The sequence below is a fragment of the Erithacus rubecula genome (genome assembly GCF_903797595.1).
Source record: "Erithacus rubecula genome assembly, chromosome: 2".
Classification (NCBI taxonomy): domain Eukaryota; kingdom Metazoa; phylum Chordata; class Aves; order Passeriformes; family Muscicapidae; genus Erithacus; species Erithacus rubecula.
The window spans coordinates 84,087,601-84,105,890 of NC_136685.1; the positions used below are offsets into that span (position 1 = coordinate 84,087,601).

Genomic DNA, 18,290 nt, shown 5'->3' on the forward strand with positions numbered 1-18,290 from the left:
GATGGGGAAGAGTTTTTTTGGAGTTTATATCATCTTTTGACACTAACTCATCTCTGACAGAGAAATCATGTCAGGCTTCAATTAAGTGATTGCATGTCCCTTGTCTCGTCTTGGATAAAAATGGATACTATTCCATGATACCGAAACTACTAATGCTTGAGAAAAGTCCTTTTGAGAGTTTCTGAGAAAAAATATTGACTTAAAAAAGCTGCATGGTAATATTCAGTTGTCCAAGTTTTCTCTTTAAGTGTATTTCTAACTTTCTTGTTGTATTCAACCCATCTCTTTTAAAGATATTTATTACAACAACAAAAAAATAAGTAGAATATTGTCATTCATTATTTCATTAATCTTAGGCAAATAACAGATTATCAGTTTTATGGAGTTAAAAGTAAACTAAAATGTAACCTTTTTAAAACAAAAACCTGCTCGCTTGCTACAGAAGAGCTTTGGATGAAATGCAGCTGTTGAACAGTTGCTTAAAATAAATTGCATACTTTAAACCCACCAAGAAGATATATGAGGATTCAAAACTGTGTCACAAATCCTGACCTACTGAGAAAGAATGCTTAATGAAAAGACTACTGTACGTTTCACTGTATCCTTTGCAAGGAGGGTGAAATTCAGGTCAACAGGATAGAAAGCTTCCAGGACTCAGGAAACCTGAACAATCGATCACTGAGTAAACATTATTGCAGATACTTATGGAGAGTAATTGATCTTGAGCACAATAATAGGCTTTATAAAAGGATTTTAAAAGTTGTAATGTTTCCATATCTACTCTGGTATGATATATTGACAGTAATTATTTATGCATTTGTGAGTTAGTCCCTGATTACCTTATTTTTTTATTTCATTGACACTGAAGTTTTAACCCAGACTTTTGAGCTGTGAAGGTTAATTTAAAATAAGGGGGTGGATGAGTTACTTGGATGTTATAGTAGCATGTCTCAGCAAGAATAAAATGCTAAGGCTTTATAATGAAGATACAAAATGTTCTCATTTATGACAGAATTGAAGTCATCATAGCTTAATAGCTTGTGGTTGCCATGTATTTGTTTGTAAAGCATTTATAAAACTATCTACTGCCTTCACATCTGGCAGCTTCACATTTTTTCAAAGCACAAAACAAATGCTTCTACTCGTGTGGGATAGCTAAGCTATCACAGTTATTGACTCAGGCATATTTTTATCCTTATGTAAAGATGTGTTTAAAAGGAGGAATGCCATCATCCTGGACTTTTGGTCAAAAGCTTTTTTCTGCTTACAGTGTTAAGCAGCATTTGAATGCCATTGTAACTGAAAGAAATTGAAACTTTTTTGTTCTTCTACCCATAACCAAAATAATTCTTCATTTTCACTATTTCCTTATCTAAGCACCTGCTTTATGGTGTGGCTCTTACATAAAACAATGCAAAAAGAAAGCATTTCAATATGCCATTGTGTGAACACAGAAGTTGGCAGCCTTCCCCCAAAGTGGGCACAAGACTTGAAACCATAATAAATTTCATCTAGTTGACAAGATTTCCATCTGTCCTACCCTAAATAGTCTGCATGTCTGATTTGGCTCTTAATGATTGCCTTAGGGAGGCAGGTAGCTGAAGGAGTTAGCACTAATTCTGTTTTTTTTAGTGCAGGCAGCTGACATGGCCCTTGTATTGATACCGTGCAGGGTAATAGTAAGGCTGCTGTTTTTTTGACCCTTCACTGTTGAGTGTGGCAAGTTTTTTCTGTCTTTAGTCTGAAAAGATTTAACCTGAAAACTATTATCAGTATTCCTGAGTGAAAACTCTCCTTTGTGATTTGTGTGAAAAAATGCTATTGCTTGTTGTGGCAATTACTACAGAAACAATGTTATGTGAAGAAAATAGTCTCAATTTTAAATTCCTCCATTTAAAATTGTTGATTTGGTCTTTAAGACAGGAGTAGCCACATAATTAGGTGTGTTTGCTAGTTTGTGAGGGCATATCTGCTTATTAACCATTAGGAAACAAAACATTTAAATGTAATTCCTCACTTTCTGTGAAGATCAGACACAGAGATTGGCATGAGCTGTGCAAGTAACTCTTAGGGATGTTTTTTGCCCACCACAATGACATCTTCATCAGTGACACACAAAACATACTTTACTGTCTGCTGAGTTTGTCTTGTCAAATAACCAAAGTATGGAGTGAATTGAGAGTTCCAAGCAGTGAAACTGCTTTTTTAATGAAGTGGCATAATATGTCCTATATAATGACAAGACAGGATTACAGTAAATATGCTTGCTGTAATCTTTGTTTCTCATTGCACTTGTATGTGAAATACATCTATGCTCAAGTCAGAGGACCACCTGCACATTCTATCCCTTCCAGTGTTAAAATTTTACATAAATTTAATGGAAGGCAACACAGTATGTTACTACCTTTCCAAGTGTTGCAATAATATTTTCATCTTATTTCACAACTCCAAGCTTTGCCTTTATGGGGTGTGCAAGTCTTGTGGTGATTTTCTAATAGAGGGTCATGTCATCCTGATGTTAATACCCTATTTAATATTGATCAGGACTTTTTTCACATTTCACTTAGACTACTGTATTTTAATAAAGATATTGCTCAAACTTTTAATATTTGGTTGTGCTGATAACTTTTGAGAAATCTGATTTTCTCATTTTGCCCTGCATGCCATAATATAATTTAATCTTTTTTTGCTTGGACAAAAGTGAAGAATACCTTACAGGAGTACCTGTTTCATTGTTAGTTTTCTAAAAATGCATGGTTTCTGCAATGTACCCAGTGTAAAATAGTAGAAAATGAAAAACAAGTTTTATAGTTTTGCTTTAGTTTTTAGGAAGAAAATGCCAGACCATCAGGTTTTACTGTCTCTGCTCCACTGTAGTAGACCTCACACTTCTGCAGAACTTTCATTATTTCTTGGCTAACTGCTCTGCCTGTGTTGTGAGACTCCAGCCACTTGGATCAAATGGCCAGAGTGGAGCCTCACTGCCCCCAAAAAAGATGCATCTAGTGAGGTGTGTAACTAGTCTAGCAAAAAACAAATGGGTTGGCCTGTAAAAGAGTAGGTAGATGTTGATCTTGACTGAATTTCTGCCTAGTCAGAATGTGGACAACTTTTGCATTTTCCTACTGTGCTCTCTTTTATTTATTAATTGGACATGTTCTGGAGTGAAATTGCAGCTTTAGTGGGAATTAGGCAGGTCAGCTATCCTGCTGGTATTGACCATAGGAGCTGCATCCCTTAATTGTGTAACTGACTGCTAGTTGATCTTCCTGCTTCAATATTGTAACTATTAGGCCTGATCCAGGAAAGCACTTAAATGTCTGTGTAACTTTATGCGTGTGAATAGTTTTGCTCGTTCCAGTGGGAATTCTGACATGCATCTGTGCTGAAGTGCTTTGCTGGATCAGGTCCTACGCCTCCACTGGAAGCCTCCTAGGGATATGACAGCATTGTCAACCCAGCTAATATGACAAAAAGAGTCTAAATTTTACTTTTTAACTGAAGGTTCCCAAGAGAAAGCTGTGCTTGGAAAATTCCTGTATCAACCTCTCCATATATTTGTCAGTTTTTACAAGATACAATGAAAGGAGATATGGACAGTGAGAGGTATTTGCTCTCAGCTTATCTAAAATATAACTTTTGAAATGTTTTGTCATTAGAACTAAAAGAAATATCTCTAGAACACTGTATGTGTATTAAAGAAGCCAAGTTTAATGATGGTTGCTGAAGGACAAATATAGTCTGTATGCATAGGCAGCAGTGCAGTCAGGAGATGTACATCGTTGTTTTCTGGTTTGGATCAATACTACTTTCATTGGTGTTTTGTTTCACTTTGTTAGGTGGTGGGTGACTAATATTTCAAAGTAATTAGTATGAATTATTGTTAAAGAAAAGCATTTCTGCAGTGAGCTATACTCGTCTAAGGGATAACTGGTGTACCTAGACTGATGAACCTTTTGTGGGTTTTTTTTTTGAAAAGAAAACGTACGTGATTATCTTTGAATTCAGAACTTCTCTATCAGAGAAGCAGGCATATCAGATGTCACCAGCACAGTGCTTTCTGAGCCTAGCTAGCAAACTGCCTTTGTCAGCATGTTAAAATGGATATTACAGGATATGAAAAGTCTTGCATGACCGAGCAATGAACTTAGTGTTAACTGTGCATTTAACAGTGCAAATCTTTAAAAGTGAGGTCTCTAGTGCAGCATTTAATTGATAAACTTTGCAGTTGTGGTTTGAGGAGCCTGCATATCTCTGGCTACTGTTTTGGCTTGAAGTACAAATGTTTAGTCAACTCCTTTTCTGAAATGCTGTGGAGCCTTTAACACCCTACAGTAGTGATGGTTGCTGTTTAAATTAGGCTGCAATGATGATTAAAGACTGGAGCATGTTTCATACAAGTAAAACCCAAGAAAACTGGAAATGCTCTGCCTGGAGGAGGCTCAGGGGGATCTTAAAAAGGGTTGTAAGTACCTGATGGGAGGGAATGAGGAAGAGAACAGCAGATCCTTCTCAGTAGAGCCCACTGTTAGGACAAGAGGCAATGGACACAGACTGCAAGATAGCAAATTCAATCTGGACATGAGAAAACATTTGTCTGATGTTAGCGTGGCCCAACACTCGAATGGATTGACCAGACAGATTGTGAAGTCTCCACCCAGCTGGACATGATCTGGGGCAACCTGCTGTAGCAAACCCTGTTTCAGCAGGGATTTTAGACAAGGCAGCCTGTGTTCTCCAGAGGTGTGTCCAACCTAAACAGCTCTGTGAATGAATACATTACTTCTGTGAGACATTAAAGGGGCTTATAGCTTATTTTATATATATGATAATTATAGCCATGTTCATGTTTTCATACATGTGTCTGTGTGAAATCAGCTGGTGAATGCTGGACATACTGCCAGTATTCTTGTTTTAGCATTGTGACCAAACCACTGTGTGTGTGTGTGTGTGTGTATATATGTATATATTTACTCCTGAATCCTGTCAGTTCCTCCTCTAACCTTCTCCTGATTTGCTTAAAAATGTATTTAAATATAAAACACTGTTAAAATGACTGGTGCCCTATGTGGTTGATTCTGGACATAACTTTTAAAGACCCACAACTTTCTTTGGTCCCACTTTTCCTATTCTTGCACAAGTGCCTGTGGTAGAAAAAATAGCCCTGGCAACAAGGTTGGGCATTGGGTTTTTTTGGGGTTTTTTTGGGGTTTTTTTGAGGGATTTGTTTTGTTTTTAATTTCGGAGTTCTGATGTTTTTGTTTTGTTATTAGGGTTTTATTTGTTTGGCTTTTTTAAATCTTTGGTCCTTATTTGGAAAGAAAATAGTTTATCAATAAATTCAGCCTTCAAAAATACAATCTTGTTTCAACATTTGGATTTAGAAGACCAAAGGTTCTTCCAATGTGATCTTAATGGCATAAAAAATGTTGGAAATTGCTTTTGTTTTTCTAAATGTGGTGATAAGGGTGGCAGATTACAAATTGATGTGTTTTGGTGTGCAGCTCAGATTAGTTAAGTCCAAGAAGCATTTTCAAAATGAACACTGAATTTGATGGTTGAATTAAATGAATATATAATTATCTGACACCTACCTTAGGAAATACTGTATTAGATAAATAAGTCTGTGAACAGATACTTTTATTTTTTTAAATGTTTGTTTCTTCGTATCTGTCATTTCAGGTTAAAGGTTTTACAGAGTTGCATGTTAAATATTACATATGTATTTAGTATGAGTACAAAGGGAAAAATACAGTGTACGTGGTTTTATTTATTAACTGTGGCTTAGAAGAACTTTTTAAATGTCATGATTACAGTTTAAAATGTCCCTAGGTCTTTGCTAGAATTATTCAAATAGAAAGTTTGATTATACATGTGATATCCTTGTCTAACAATGAAAAAAGATTTCTGATATTGCTGATTATATCCAGGTTTTAAAAAAATAAGATGCATAGAAGATGTAAAAAAACCCAAAAACACCTTAGTAAAAACAATTACATTATTCAGGTTTTTCAGAGAAAAGTGATATCTGTTTTCTAATTCTGTTTTTCAGTTTCCATAGCTAGACGTGTCCAAGACCCATTAGCTGAGCTAGTGAAAATTGAGCCCAAACACCTAGGAGTTGGAATGTATCAGGTAAGATAATACATATCATTTAATCTAAGTAATCTGTCATGATATAGAGCAACACCAAAATGCTGCTTTGTAATTGCCAGCTAGTTATGTCTCCTTTAAAAGACATTTTCAGAGTTGATGGAATGATAGTAAATACTTAAGTCATAAACTGCCTTTTTAAAAATCTCTACTTTTAATGATTGTGATTGAGACTCTGAAATGGCTGTAGCCAGATGTATAGTCTATTAAAAACATCAAATCAGACAGGTAACCTGATCTGTAAAGCTTTCTCTTTTTCTGTATTGTTACAGCAATGGGGTTTTAGCTCTTTGTGTAAAATACAATGAGATATTGATCCTCCATTTACAAGCCGTTAATTAGTACTATTAGGTGCATTCCTTCTTAGAAGTTTGTAATAAAAGGGTTTGTTTTGAAGTTTTTCGTTTAGTGAAGCTGAATTGGAAAATATTTGACAATTGTGATTTTTTTTGTAACTTTTTGTAGGTTATTTCTTAGAAAAAACTTTTACTTTCCAAGTTTCTTTACAAGGAGCATTATGTTAAGAAGTGGTACATAAGTTATTGTCGTTTTATAGCATATTGGCATTGAATCAGGAAAGCATTTATGCATGTGCTTAAGTCCCACCAAATAAAGAAGAAAGAAAATTATCCAGAAAATATGGCATGTGCTTTTCTCTGTATTTTTGAAACTATCCAATGTGAGTAAATTTGAAAGACTACAGCAGAATTCAGAACAAAAGGATAGAACTGTCTGGATCTGTTCTTTCAGGTGAGTTTATGAGTATTAATGGGATAGAATGCAATTAACAACCTAGAATCCCTTGCTGCCACTCCTAAAGATGGTGTGACAAAGAGAAGGTGTTATGAAAATCTTCCAAGAAACGTATGTCCTGTTTTGTTTTTACAGAACTGAGGTCAGCATTTTAATCAGTTAAAGTAGAATTCAGAACTGCTTTTATAAGTCCTACTTGTATTACCACAGATTATAGAATTTATTCATGTTGCTTGCTAACTGCAAACTTATTAGTAAACCTAACTTAAATAATCTTCTGGTATCAATTATACCATACTCTTTGAGGGAAATTGTTTTGAAGGGCTGAAACACTGTAGATTTCTTTACCATATGTGTCCAGATTTCAGTAAAAATGTGCTTTAATGGTGGCAGCTATAAATATAGGTGTGGTTGGTCATCTGGCAAAAAGAAGAGCTTCAGTCTGAAGTGTTTCTTTATTTGTGGAGACCCAGGGCTTTAATTTATAACAGTATCAGTGATATGTTGAAACAAAAATAATGAAGTGATACAGATTTTTGTTCATCCTTGCTTTAGAGAAACATGTATTAAAAAGAAATAAAAGAAGCTTGAAATGCTATGTCAGCATTTAGAGAAAGTAATTTTTTTTAAAACAATAGTTCCAAGATTGAATATTTTACCATTTGCAGTATACTGTGCATTCTTAAGTACTAGGAGCTTGCATTGCAATGTCTAGAAGGTATTGATTTAAATTAATACCAACACCTGTGGCCCATGTGGACATTGTACATGCATACATCTACAGCAAAAAGAGATGGAATTGGTGATGGTCATATGGTTTTGGGCTCGTTATACTATGAGATGAATGTTGCAATGAACAATGTTGCAGCAGCTCACTGCAGTCTGAGAGACTGCAGCTGGTGTCATTTACTTTTCTTTCATTGAGAGCAAGGTAAGTACCATGTTCCTGGCCCTTCCAGAGGAGCTTCTTGATCCACTACAGCTGTGTTTTGAGTAAATGCCCAACTGTGTTATTTGTTATTGTCCAAATTGGTTAGATGAAAAGTTTTGGAGAAATAATTCCTAGAAGCCTAGAATAGAGATAGACCTCAAATATTGTTCATTCCCAACTATATGCTTTTTTAATTCTTGTCCTAGCTTGAATAAATCTCTAAGGTAGATAAATGTCCTGTTGGACATTCTTAAGGATCACCACAGAAGCTATAGCATGTTTGTTCAAAGATACATAAATTTCTCAAGTGCTGAATCTTTGATGTTGCTGAAAGCAAATTTGCACTCTTGGAAAGAAAGTCAGAAGGTCTGCTCCCTTTGGGCGTGACAGCTCTCTTGTGGCACAGGCAGGGAATGGGAGGAGAAGAGGAATTAAGATTTTCTGTCCTTCTTCCTTTTAGAGAGACAGCCACTTGCTGGTGTCTCAGAGGACACTTGCGGAAAAAGCTATTTTGTTATATAGGGAGTCTCAGAGTAGTGGCTGATATAATCCCTCAGATAAGGAGTATTTCAGGAAAATAATTTTATAATATCCAAGGCAACTTGAAAGACTTTATTACATTTTAATTTATATTTTAAATACTGGCTGTAGTGTTTTATTAATTTCTGTGGGGAAATACGCAGTGCAGAGTCCAGATCAGGAATACAACAGTCTTTTCACAGAGGTAGTTGCTTTCTTAGCCTATAGTAACTTTAGACCTGGCATTTAAATATGACCTTTCCTTTCTTAAACACCCTGAAACTGATATTCAAAAATCTGACAAACGCAGGTTTTGGCATTCTTGTCCTGAAAGAGGGATAGTGATTAGTCTGTCAGCAATTAGGCAGAGGCAAGCTGAGACTCTGCTGCTACCCATGACCACAGAAGCTGTATAGCACAAATGACACGGTGGTTTCTTGAGGGATGATTACACACTCACTGTGTGTTGATCCAAGTTTGAACTCCCTGAGAGGATGGTCCTGCCTTTTCTGTTACTCCTCCCAAGTGGCCCAATCTTTTCGTGGTGTTGGTAAGGACTACATGATGTCCTAGGTTGGCATAACAGAGGGGCAGCAGTGCACAGATTGCAGGGGAGTGGAGCTGGGGCAGCTGCCTTTACAGCAGCCTGACTTGGGACATGGCCTCTGTTAGTTTAGGATAGCCAGAGGTCCCAAACTACTCTACTTGAAAGGCAGTGACAGAGACAATAATTTCTGTTCTTTCTTAGAGGTTGAAGTGAGGGACTGGTGAAGCAGAATCTGCCTGATGATATCTGTAGCTTTTGTAATGCAACTGTGGTACAGGATCATTGTGTGTTCAGCTGAGTGACCCCCTTGGGCAGGAGGTGCTCTGCTGCTATCAGCAATGATAGCAGTGCCACAGGAAAGTGAAGTGGTCATGTACTAAATCCATTGCTCACAATATGAGCTTGCCCCAAGTCTGTGGAGTGTGTGCCACACAAAGACAACTGAGTGAAGGGGCTGCATCTTCTCCAATTGCTACTTCCATGGGAATTCAGATCCCTCCCATCTAGTCTCTTGTATTTGGTATGCAGAGTTGTGAGAATATTGGTGTTCTCCAGTTTTTCTAATGCAACTTTTCCAAGCAAATCTGCTCATCTGGGTGTGGATACTTTGAATATGGAATTGTAAGTTCCCAAGTAGCAGATCTGTGTAAATTGAGTCCCATCAGCTGGGATTTGTTTACTTTAGATGAAAAAAAAAAAAATTGAAACTTGAACTTGGCCACCTGCTTTTATTCTCATTTCAATTTATGATTCTGAGTTTGTCCACTGCCAAGAAAATCAGGTTTGTCAGAGAAAAATAAACAGGCCCCAGATCTTCTAACAGGTATTTCCTTAAACAAAGAGAAGCACAACCTGATTTATTAGAGCTTCTCTCAGACTAAATTCCAATTGCCTAAAGGTCCTTGTCTTCCATCATCTTTATCTCATTAGGAAAATTGTTCTTTCCTCCCAGACAGGAACCTAGCCAAAATGAATTTATCACCTTCAGGCCATATTAGTATGATTTCTTCTGTAGTTGAACATGAAGATGATGCCCAGATTCTGCCTGATACAGAATATGCCCCGTCACCTCCCCATGCCAGTTCAAAGCTAAATATCTATTCACAGAGAAGTAGTTAGTGGCTCAAGAGTTTATTATATTGTACACTGAATTTTGGCCATGAATTGCCATTGCAGTTGTAATGATCTTGGAAGATATAGATAAAACTTGAGAACAAAGCTACTTAATGAAGGTTGTGGTTAGGGAATTTAATTTTCAGAGCAAAGAAAATTAATAAGAAGACAAAAAAATCTTTAGTCTCAAATAAAAACCTAACTTTTCAGAGATGAGTGAAGCAGGACTAAGCATAAACTTTCATAATATTAAAGAGGGGAATTAAATTAATATACTTTTAAAATATCAAAATCTCAATCTCTGTTATATGATAAATGAAAAATAAAGCTAAATGAATGTTATGTTTGGTTGGTCTTTTGATGTTCATTCATTTAATGCACAAAATCCTTGGAACCTAAAACACCCCAGTAAACCAGTAACCTCTAGAGAAAGAGATAGATGGAGGTCATACTCATCTGTAGCCTATAAACAAAATATGTGTTGAAGGACTAGAATTTTTGACAAATTCTGTGTAATATTAAAAAGTGTGCACAATGTATGATCTTGAAATAGCAGCATCCTATTTGGTCCTTATAATTTGGGTATCCAAAGACCTGTTCATAGTCTGTTTTTAGGTGGTAACATCTTCACTGTTGAACATGTTTGGAAATTATCATCCTAAAAGAATGTAAGGGATAATATATGTAGTTCTGTGACCTCTGAAGTGGGACAATACTTGATTATAGATATATCTGGAACATTTTGTATCAAATAAATAAAATCTGTAAACAATACTCTTAAGTAGCATCCTCTCAAGAAAAAAAAGAAGATTGAGCTAATTCTTGTTTTGTTTTCCATGTAAGGCTGGAAGGTCCTGATCAAAGGAATGTTTCATAAAGCCTAATCAGAGTGATAGTATCTGAACCTGGAAATGCCTTTTTTGTCCTTCCTGTCCATGTTCCTTTCCATGGTCCTCTAGTTGTTGGAGTGCATTGGTTTTGCATTTCATTATTACGCGCAGGACGTTGTATTGTTTCAGTTGCAATTTGATATTCCTTCTAGGTTTGATTTTTTTCCCTCCAAAGGTAGGTATGTTTTGGTAAATGACAGTGCAGCTTTAGAGAATGCTTTTAATCAGATGTGCTTTCTCTTTAGTTGGACCAGTTCTCTTAATTATGGCTTTGCAGTTACAAAGGCTTTAAAATCCACAGCCAGGTGGTTAATAGTGAAGCATCTCACTGGAGGTTGTGTCTCAGTTGGAAAGGAAGGAGCTTTTTTCTTTCTCCTAGAAGTCTGTGTAGAATGCTGTCTGCTGCTGCAGGCCATCCTTGCCTGGGTCCTCCTTCCTTGTCTCAGGGCCAGTGAGGAACAACTGATAGACAGTGGTGGAAGGATGTTACTGGCCTCTCCTGAAATTGCATATCATAGCCCTTCTCATTTGTTGCATGTCTTCTTCCCTCAGAAGATGTCTGTGGATGGCATCATCACTGCTGAGATACTTTTTTTTGCCTCTAGCTGGTCTCTCTGCAACAGGAGAGCTGTTAACCTTCCTGTTGAGAGGTGTGGTATTAACCTCACTTTTTATAGTAGTACTACTTAATTTTATTTTTTCTGATGAACACCCATCATTCATATTATTTGCTTGACACAATCTGACTGTATATTTGATGCAATGGAGATAGCTGAGAGCTGATCTATAGCAACATTTTAGAAATAGAGGGATCAAAAGGGGAGACCTCAGGGATAACTCAAAGTGTAATAGTAGAGGCATAGTTGTATCAGCCTGATTCAGCTGTGGGCTGAAAAGTTCTCTGCATAATTTCTGTTGTCTTTACTGCAACAGAACCTGGCTCATCCCTTGCACTGCAGGTATTTTTAGACTGTACTTACAAAACCCCAACAAACTTAGTAGCTTTGTTTGGGTAAAGAAATGGTGTGTTGTTTCTCTAGTAATGGAAACTTGAAAATTTGTGTTGAAATAGAAAGCTTCTAACAAAAAAAAAAAAAAAAAGGCTGTGAAGTAGTTAATGACTGCAAATGAGTTGTCAGAATCTGAACGCTGGTTATCCCAAAGAATGTGTTGGTTTGAGAAAACCTTTATGATCTTTTTTCCTTAGAATAGATACAGTTTTTAATGGTGATATATATGAGACTTTGAATCCTTCTTGGTGTCTGATTTTGTTTACATCTTCATGTAGTACGCTTTTGTTTAAGAGCGTGGAGCAAAGTATCGAGCTGATTGTTTTTCCAGTCAGGAGAGTGTTTTTCACAGAATATTTAAGGGGTTTATTTCACTTTTTTCTTCATTATGGAGGGTTTTCTTGATTGACCCATAGAGTATATGAGTAGTTAGGTATGTTACTTGGACAGCACAAAAGAATCACTCATGTATGATGTGAGAGTATAATGACATGATGTGCAAGAATGTCTTTTTTTTAAACCTCGGAGGTGGGATCATCAAAACAGCCTTAAACTTCAGCTTCCTGTAAAGTTTGTGTGGGTTTGCAACTTACAGTTTTTGATTAAGAAAAGGGGACATTTTATTAGGTGAGCAGTGCTTTATTTCGTGTGACTCACATCGCTCCTGTGGAAACACAGTTTAGCAGGAATGTTGTTTGCTGGTCAGAATTGTAGGTTGCAGGTTTCAACATCCAGTTGAACAGCCTGTCTACAAAAAGCATTCCTTCTGTATTACTACACTGAATGTACACACACAGTTCAGCAAAGAACTGAACCTCCTTGGACAACATTGGAATTTCATGAGCTTGTTTATGGTTTTCTGTACTTAAATTGGAGTGGTTGCCTACAGAGAACCTTTGCTTAAGCAAAGCAAAGAGAATACCAATATTCAGTTATGTGTATCTTGCAGTAATCAAACAGCTTAGTAATAAATATAAATCTCTCCTTTTGGTCAGTATATGGCAGGTGGTTAGTTATGGATGTCCCTTAAGTTGAAAAACCTAATAAAAGGAGTTATGCTAGTGGGCTGGAATCTGACTGAAATGAAAGAAACTGGATATACGTACATAAACTTTAAAAATAAGCTGAACGATATGTTGCCATTACTGTAAATTAAAAAGAAAAAAAAAAGTTACTGGACAACTTTTGGGCTGCTTCTGTATTGAATCTCATCTCTGAATAAACTCACTGGGACTTTAAAGAAAGGGACATGCATGATAGTATTTCACTATGCTCTTAGCTCTACTCCTCAACAAAGGAAACTTAAACCTCTCCTGTGAACCTGTAGTCTCCTGCAAAGAGATTATTGTTGTTGAATGCTTTTGCTCTGCAAGGGATTGCTTGCCTTGACATTTGTGGGAAAAGGAGAGAAATAGTCAAGATTTTAAGGGACAGGGTGTGGTAGCTGTAGCTATAAAATATAAAGAGCAGTCCAAAAACCCAGTGTCTTGTCAGTAAGGAATTCCTTATTTAAGAATTTCTTTACTTAAATGGATTTGTAGGCTGGTGAATCGGTTTGTGCTTAATACAGGACTTCTAGCACTGAGCAAGTTATGGAATCCTTTATTTTCCTGTAGTATTGATGAAATATTAGCCCTGTGAGGAAATCAGAAAAAAAAAAAAAAGTGCTCTTTGCCCAACATAATTTTTAGGGTAAATTATGAGCTTTTCATTTTGAAAAGTAGAGCTCTGTGAGCCAAGCCCTCTGACATCCAATGGGAGCAGAGTCTTTGCAGACAGCTTTGCCAGGGAGAGGTAATAACCCCATAATGTTTTGGATGCTTCCCCACCCCACTGAAGTAGGTGAACAAAACTTAAGAGTGCTTTCCAAGTAAGTTACACCTCTGGCAAGTTTGTGTAATTTAATCTTCAGCAGCAATTCTGCTGACTGCCAGGAGTGGTTTATATATCCTGTAACTTGGCAGTCTCTCTGGTTGCATCTACCTATTCTCTGGCTGGCAAAGAGAAATCAAATGTTCTGCCAGCAAAGCACAATAAACTTTAGCTAGTCTATTACAGCTATTTGCAGCAAAGGAAAGGGATATAGAAAGAAATGACTGTTGTGCTATTAGTTATTTTAGTTAGTACAATATATTTACTGGCATCTCCAGGAAAACATGCCAGCTTAGTGGGGTGAGATGCTGCCCCTTTAAGGAAATGAAGGAAAATGTGTGCATGTGTATTTACAAAGAGTGCAAGTGCACAGCGATATCACCCCATCTGCACATGTCACTCATGAAGCTGCCTGTGGACTGCATCTCCTTTTGCTGCTGTCACCAAAAATGCACTGTGGACACTGCATTTTGCACTGTTTCTTGTCAGAGAGGTGTCTTTTTAAGCAACTTGAGCTGCAGGTAAATTTTGGACATTACTGCTATTAATCCCCGTCACACTGCTGCTGTTCATTGTTAGAGAGTTTGTACCTGTATATGTGGGCTTTTACAGAGCTGCTGAGCTTGTAGGGAAGCTCCAGAAGTGTTGCTGTACTGAGGTGGGATGATCTAAGGGTGTTGATAGGAAACAGCTGCTGGTCAGATTTCCCCTCCCTGTCAGTTTGTTTCTGATTGCTTAATTACCAGTTCTCTTGGCAGAAGTTTGTTATGAAGGTTTTTGTCACCATATAGCAACAGAATTGTGATTTGTGCTGTAATAGGGTTCAAGTGCTATGTGTTATTGTTCATTAAAATAGTTGTAAAGGTTATTTACTTCCAGACCTCCATAAAAGCAGCACATAGAAAGCCATGAGCAGGATTGCCTGGATATAGGGTAACCTGTCTGTAAGCCTGTTTATTATTTCAGTTTGATTTCTTTTTTTCAGTTTTGTAAGTCTACTTGCGCAAAGCTAATTCAAACAAAGGCAAGCCACCTGAGTGAAAATCCACTCAGGCAGATTGAACTTTTTGAAAGACTTGTTTGGATGAGGGAGCCAAGTGGCAAGAGGAGCAAGATGGGAATTGTGAGACTCAGATCCTGCAAATCGGCTTGATATGGCTTCTCTGTGCATTGCATTGGAAAAACTTGGCTGACTAAAAGCTGAAACAGAAAATGGAATTATAAAATCTGTTTTTGTATAAGTTTTTGGTTGAACAGCTTCTGAAATGTGTGAGATGCTGTTGGGTTTCCTTTTTGCATCTTAAGTGTTGAATAATATTCAGTGAAACTACACAAGTTTAGCACTGAAGAATTGTTCAGCTCCTTTCATCTAGGTTTCACTTAAATTTTTATAAGTTCTTTGCATTTTTGAGATAGTCTTAAAAATAGTTAAAAAACAGCCAGAGAGCTGCAGATTACTTATGGTATTACTTGTACCCATTATGAGCTCTTTGTATTTGTGAATTTGTGTTTCTGGCTTAGTCATCTTTTATGTCAAGTAAGTTAATTTCTGAGATGTTCTGTTATGAATTATATTCAGATTTTAATATAAATGTTCTAATGATAAAATCGCTGAAACTATTACCACAGTAAAAAACATCTCTATAGTATCTAAAGCTAGGTATAAGTGGCAGTAGGGATGTGAATCACTTGCTTTGAGTGCATGTGGGGGGCCAGTTTAAACATTGCAAATGTAAATATTATTTGTTGGTGGAATTCCATAGTCACTGCTTGCTGTTCTGTGGTCATCTGTTGCATCTGTTGTTTTGGTTTCATGAATTAACAGTATATTCATTTGACTCATAAGAAAAAAAATACTATTGTGCTTTTGAGTGATTCCATGTGAGTTTGTAGCACAGCAGATGTTGATTTGATACCCAAAAATCTGAAATCAGCAGTAAATTTGTGCTTTCGTTCAGTAGGAAGACACAAGTGGCAATTAAAATTCTTATGATACTTTAAGACCATAAATGGTTTACTAATACATATGGTTTGATTGGTTGGTATTACCATAAAGTAAGAGCTTGATGTTTTGCAATGAAATACATAAAATAATAATTTTTATGTCGTTTGAACAAACAGCAAATTATGGAATGCTGCAAGAATTCTTTCATATGTTTACTTAAGCTGTGAATTTCTTTTTCTCATTAACTCTCTACTATAAAATGTTAGTAACTAATAAAATTCATACAATGTTAATGTATGTATTTGTTTTAATATTCGACCTGTGGTCAAATTTTTATTCTCTTGAGGACTAAGAAGATGAACTTAATGTAGGAGGAACTTAAGTTAATGTTGCTGTTCCTCATGATAGTTTTGTGACAGTTATGTCCTTCAACAAACATCTCTGAAAATTGTGGTCTTTTTTCACTGAGACAATGTAGCATGCAAAGTTTCTCTGATATTTTGTAATTTGTTGCTTTTTAGATTTTTATCCTCCTAATAACACTTATCCTAACAAACAGTATTGAAAAAATCATTTTCGAAACTAAAATCATGTTTCACTAGACAGTGATTAATATCTGTGACCTTTATTTTTGTATCAGGAACATAAATATACACTTTTTTCTGTGTCAGTCATTGTCTAAGATTTCATCTTTGTTCTGCTTTCCATTACATACCATGAATTATATGAAATTAATTTAATCGCTACTCCAAACAGAAATTAAATGTGCCCTAATCCAGAGTTACGTTGTTTGCTTTTACAACTGTAAGTCATAAGTAATTAATTTTCCTTGGAAAATTAATTCACTTACCATTCCCAGTAGCATCATATGTTGACACAGGGTTATAGATAGTTTAATATTTTTGTTCAGCATGTTGGCTTCAACTTTGGAAGACCTTAAAGCAAAACAAATTCAAATTTACTCAACTGTATATAATTCAGGGTTATTTAAAGTGAATGTTGTCTTTATTGCTGTCAACCAGCTGATGATGATGATTCTAAAATTATATTCAGTCTTCCAGAAAACTAAAGTCTTTGGACATATGTGATTTATTTTTTCAAAAGCAAAAAAACTGTTTCATATCATACATTTGGATAACAGGGCCACTGGAATGCCGTCAGTAGTAGAAAAATTTAGCTTCATGGAGAACATAACTATATATTACAAAGCCTTGGGCTAAGAAGCTCTGTTTTTCCACATGCCTCATGTTGCTTGAGATATTTGTAGGATTCATTACTCCTGTTGCACTCAGAAATTTCCAAAGTTGCCTTACTTTGGAATGTTGTTTTGTTTTCCATGTAGTCGTGCACAGAAGGGCATCTCATTGCAACTCCAAAGGGCACCACGGGCACTTGGGTGGGTGGCCCTGTTGCCCACAGCTGACTGTCCTTCATAAATGGCATTGAGTGGTGGGGGCCAGAAGTCTTCTGGAATGAGAGAGGCAGCTTTTTTAAGTCTATTCTTTCAAGTTTGCCAGAAAGACCTATTTTCTTTTTTTTTTTTTTTTTTTAATTCATGCAGCTCCATAAAATATGGTGTTTATTACTTGGGTTTATTTTTATTTATTTAAGTCTCCCAGATGAAACTCCAGTGATGGCAGTGTTGCAGTTCAAACAAGCAAGGCTTATTTTATAAATGTCCCTTTGTGAGTTGGTGGCTGCATTTTGCCTGAATGCAGGGGGTCGGTATCAGTGGCATTTAATTTAAAATTTTGGAGGTGGAAAGTAGAAATTGAAATTTAATTCCAGTGTAGAGTTACTGCTAGAACAGGCATAAAAATATTATTGCATTAACAATCACAGGAAGAAAATAAACTATGAGCACATTAACAATATACAGTAATGACATAATATTGGTTGCAATAGAGCAGTAGATAGACGAAAATAATTTTTCAAATGCTTTTTTTTCACGACAATATATTTTATTAACTAGACAGCGTAGAGAAAAAATATTCAGCCAATAGAAATAGGTGCTACTAATAGTGCTGAAAGGCTAATTTTTCTGTATGTAGTGAAGTTTTGCACAGATAAATATTTTTACACATCTCTTATATTTATATGTGTATTTACAACATTGATGATTGTGTTGACAGAGATCTCCATTAAATTTTCTATCTGCTGCTTTCAGATTCAATTATCTTGAGCTTCCTTAGCCTATGTAAGATTTTTAATACTGCTTTGTGAACCTATTAATGTAATAGGTTTCACTAACTACTGCTGGTTGTTTCATTATTACAGCTCAACTTCTTTAAAAAGACTTCACTATGATACTTAAAAATGCAAAGTGTCCAGCAAAAAAACCATTTGGTCGCTTGAGTTTAGCCGCATAGTTCTTGGCAGTTATGTCTATAAGCCAAGCTGTGTCCTACCCACCGCACCAAGCTGTTCTTGTGCTCCTTACCCGCGCTGTTGAGCCAAGTGCAACTCTTGCCGAGCCTGCAATCATTGTGCATTTCTTCCTTTTCACCTACCCTGTGATAGGGTGTACTTCCCAATCCAGGAAGATGAGAAGCAAGAG

At 36.3% G+C, this 18,290-nt stretch overlaps 1 protein-coding gene across 2 annotated transcripts in view; it reads left to right on the top strand.

Moving 5' to 3' along the window:
• The window catches only part of SRBD1 (S1 RNA binding domain 1), a 121,574-nt gene that overhangs the window by 66,398 nt on the left and 36,886 nt on the right, over nt 1-18,290 (top strand). For both annotated transcript variants that reach the window (XM_079298246.1, XM_079298247.1), the window contains one exon: nt 6,053-6,135. In XM_079298246.1, coding sequence (XP_079154372.1) covers nt 6,053-6,135 — 83 coding nt within the window. The remainder of the gene's footprint in view (nt 1-6,052; nt 6,136-18,290) is intronic.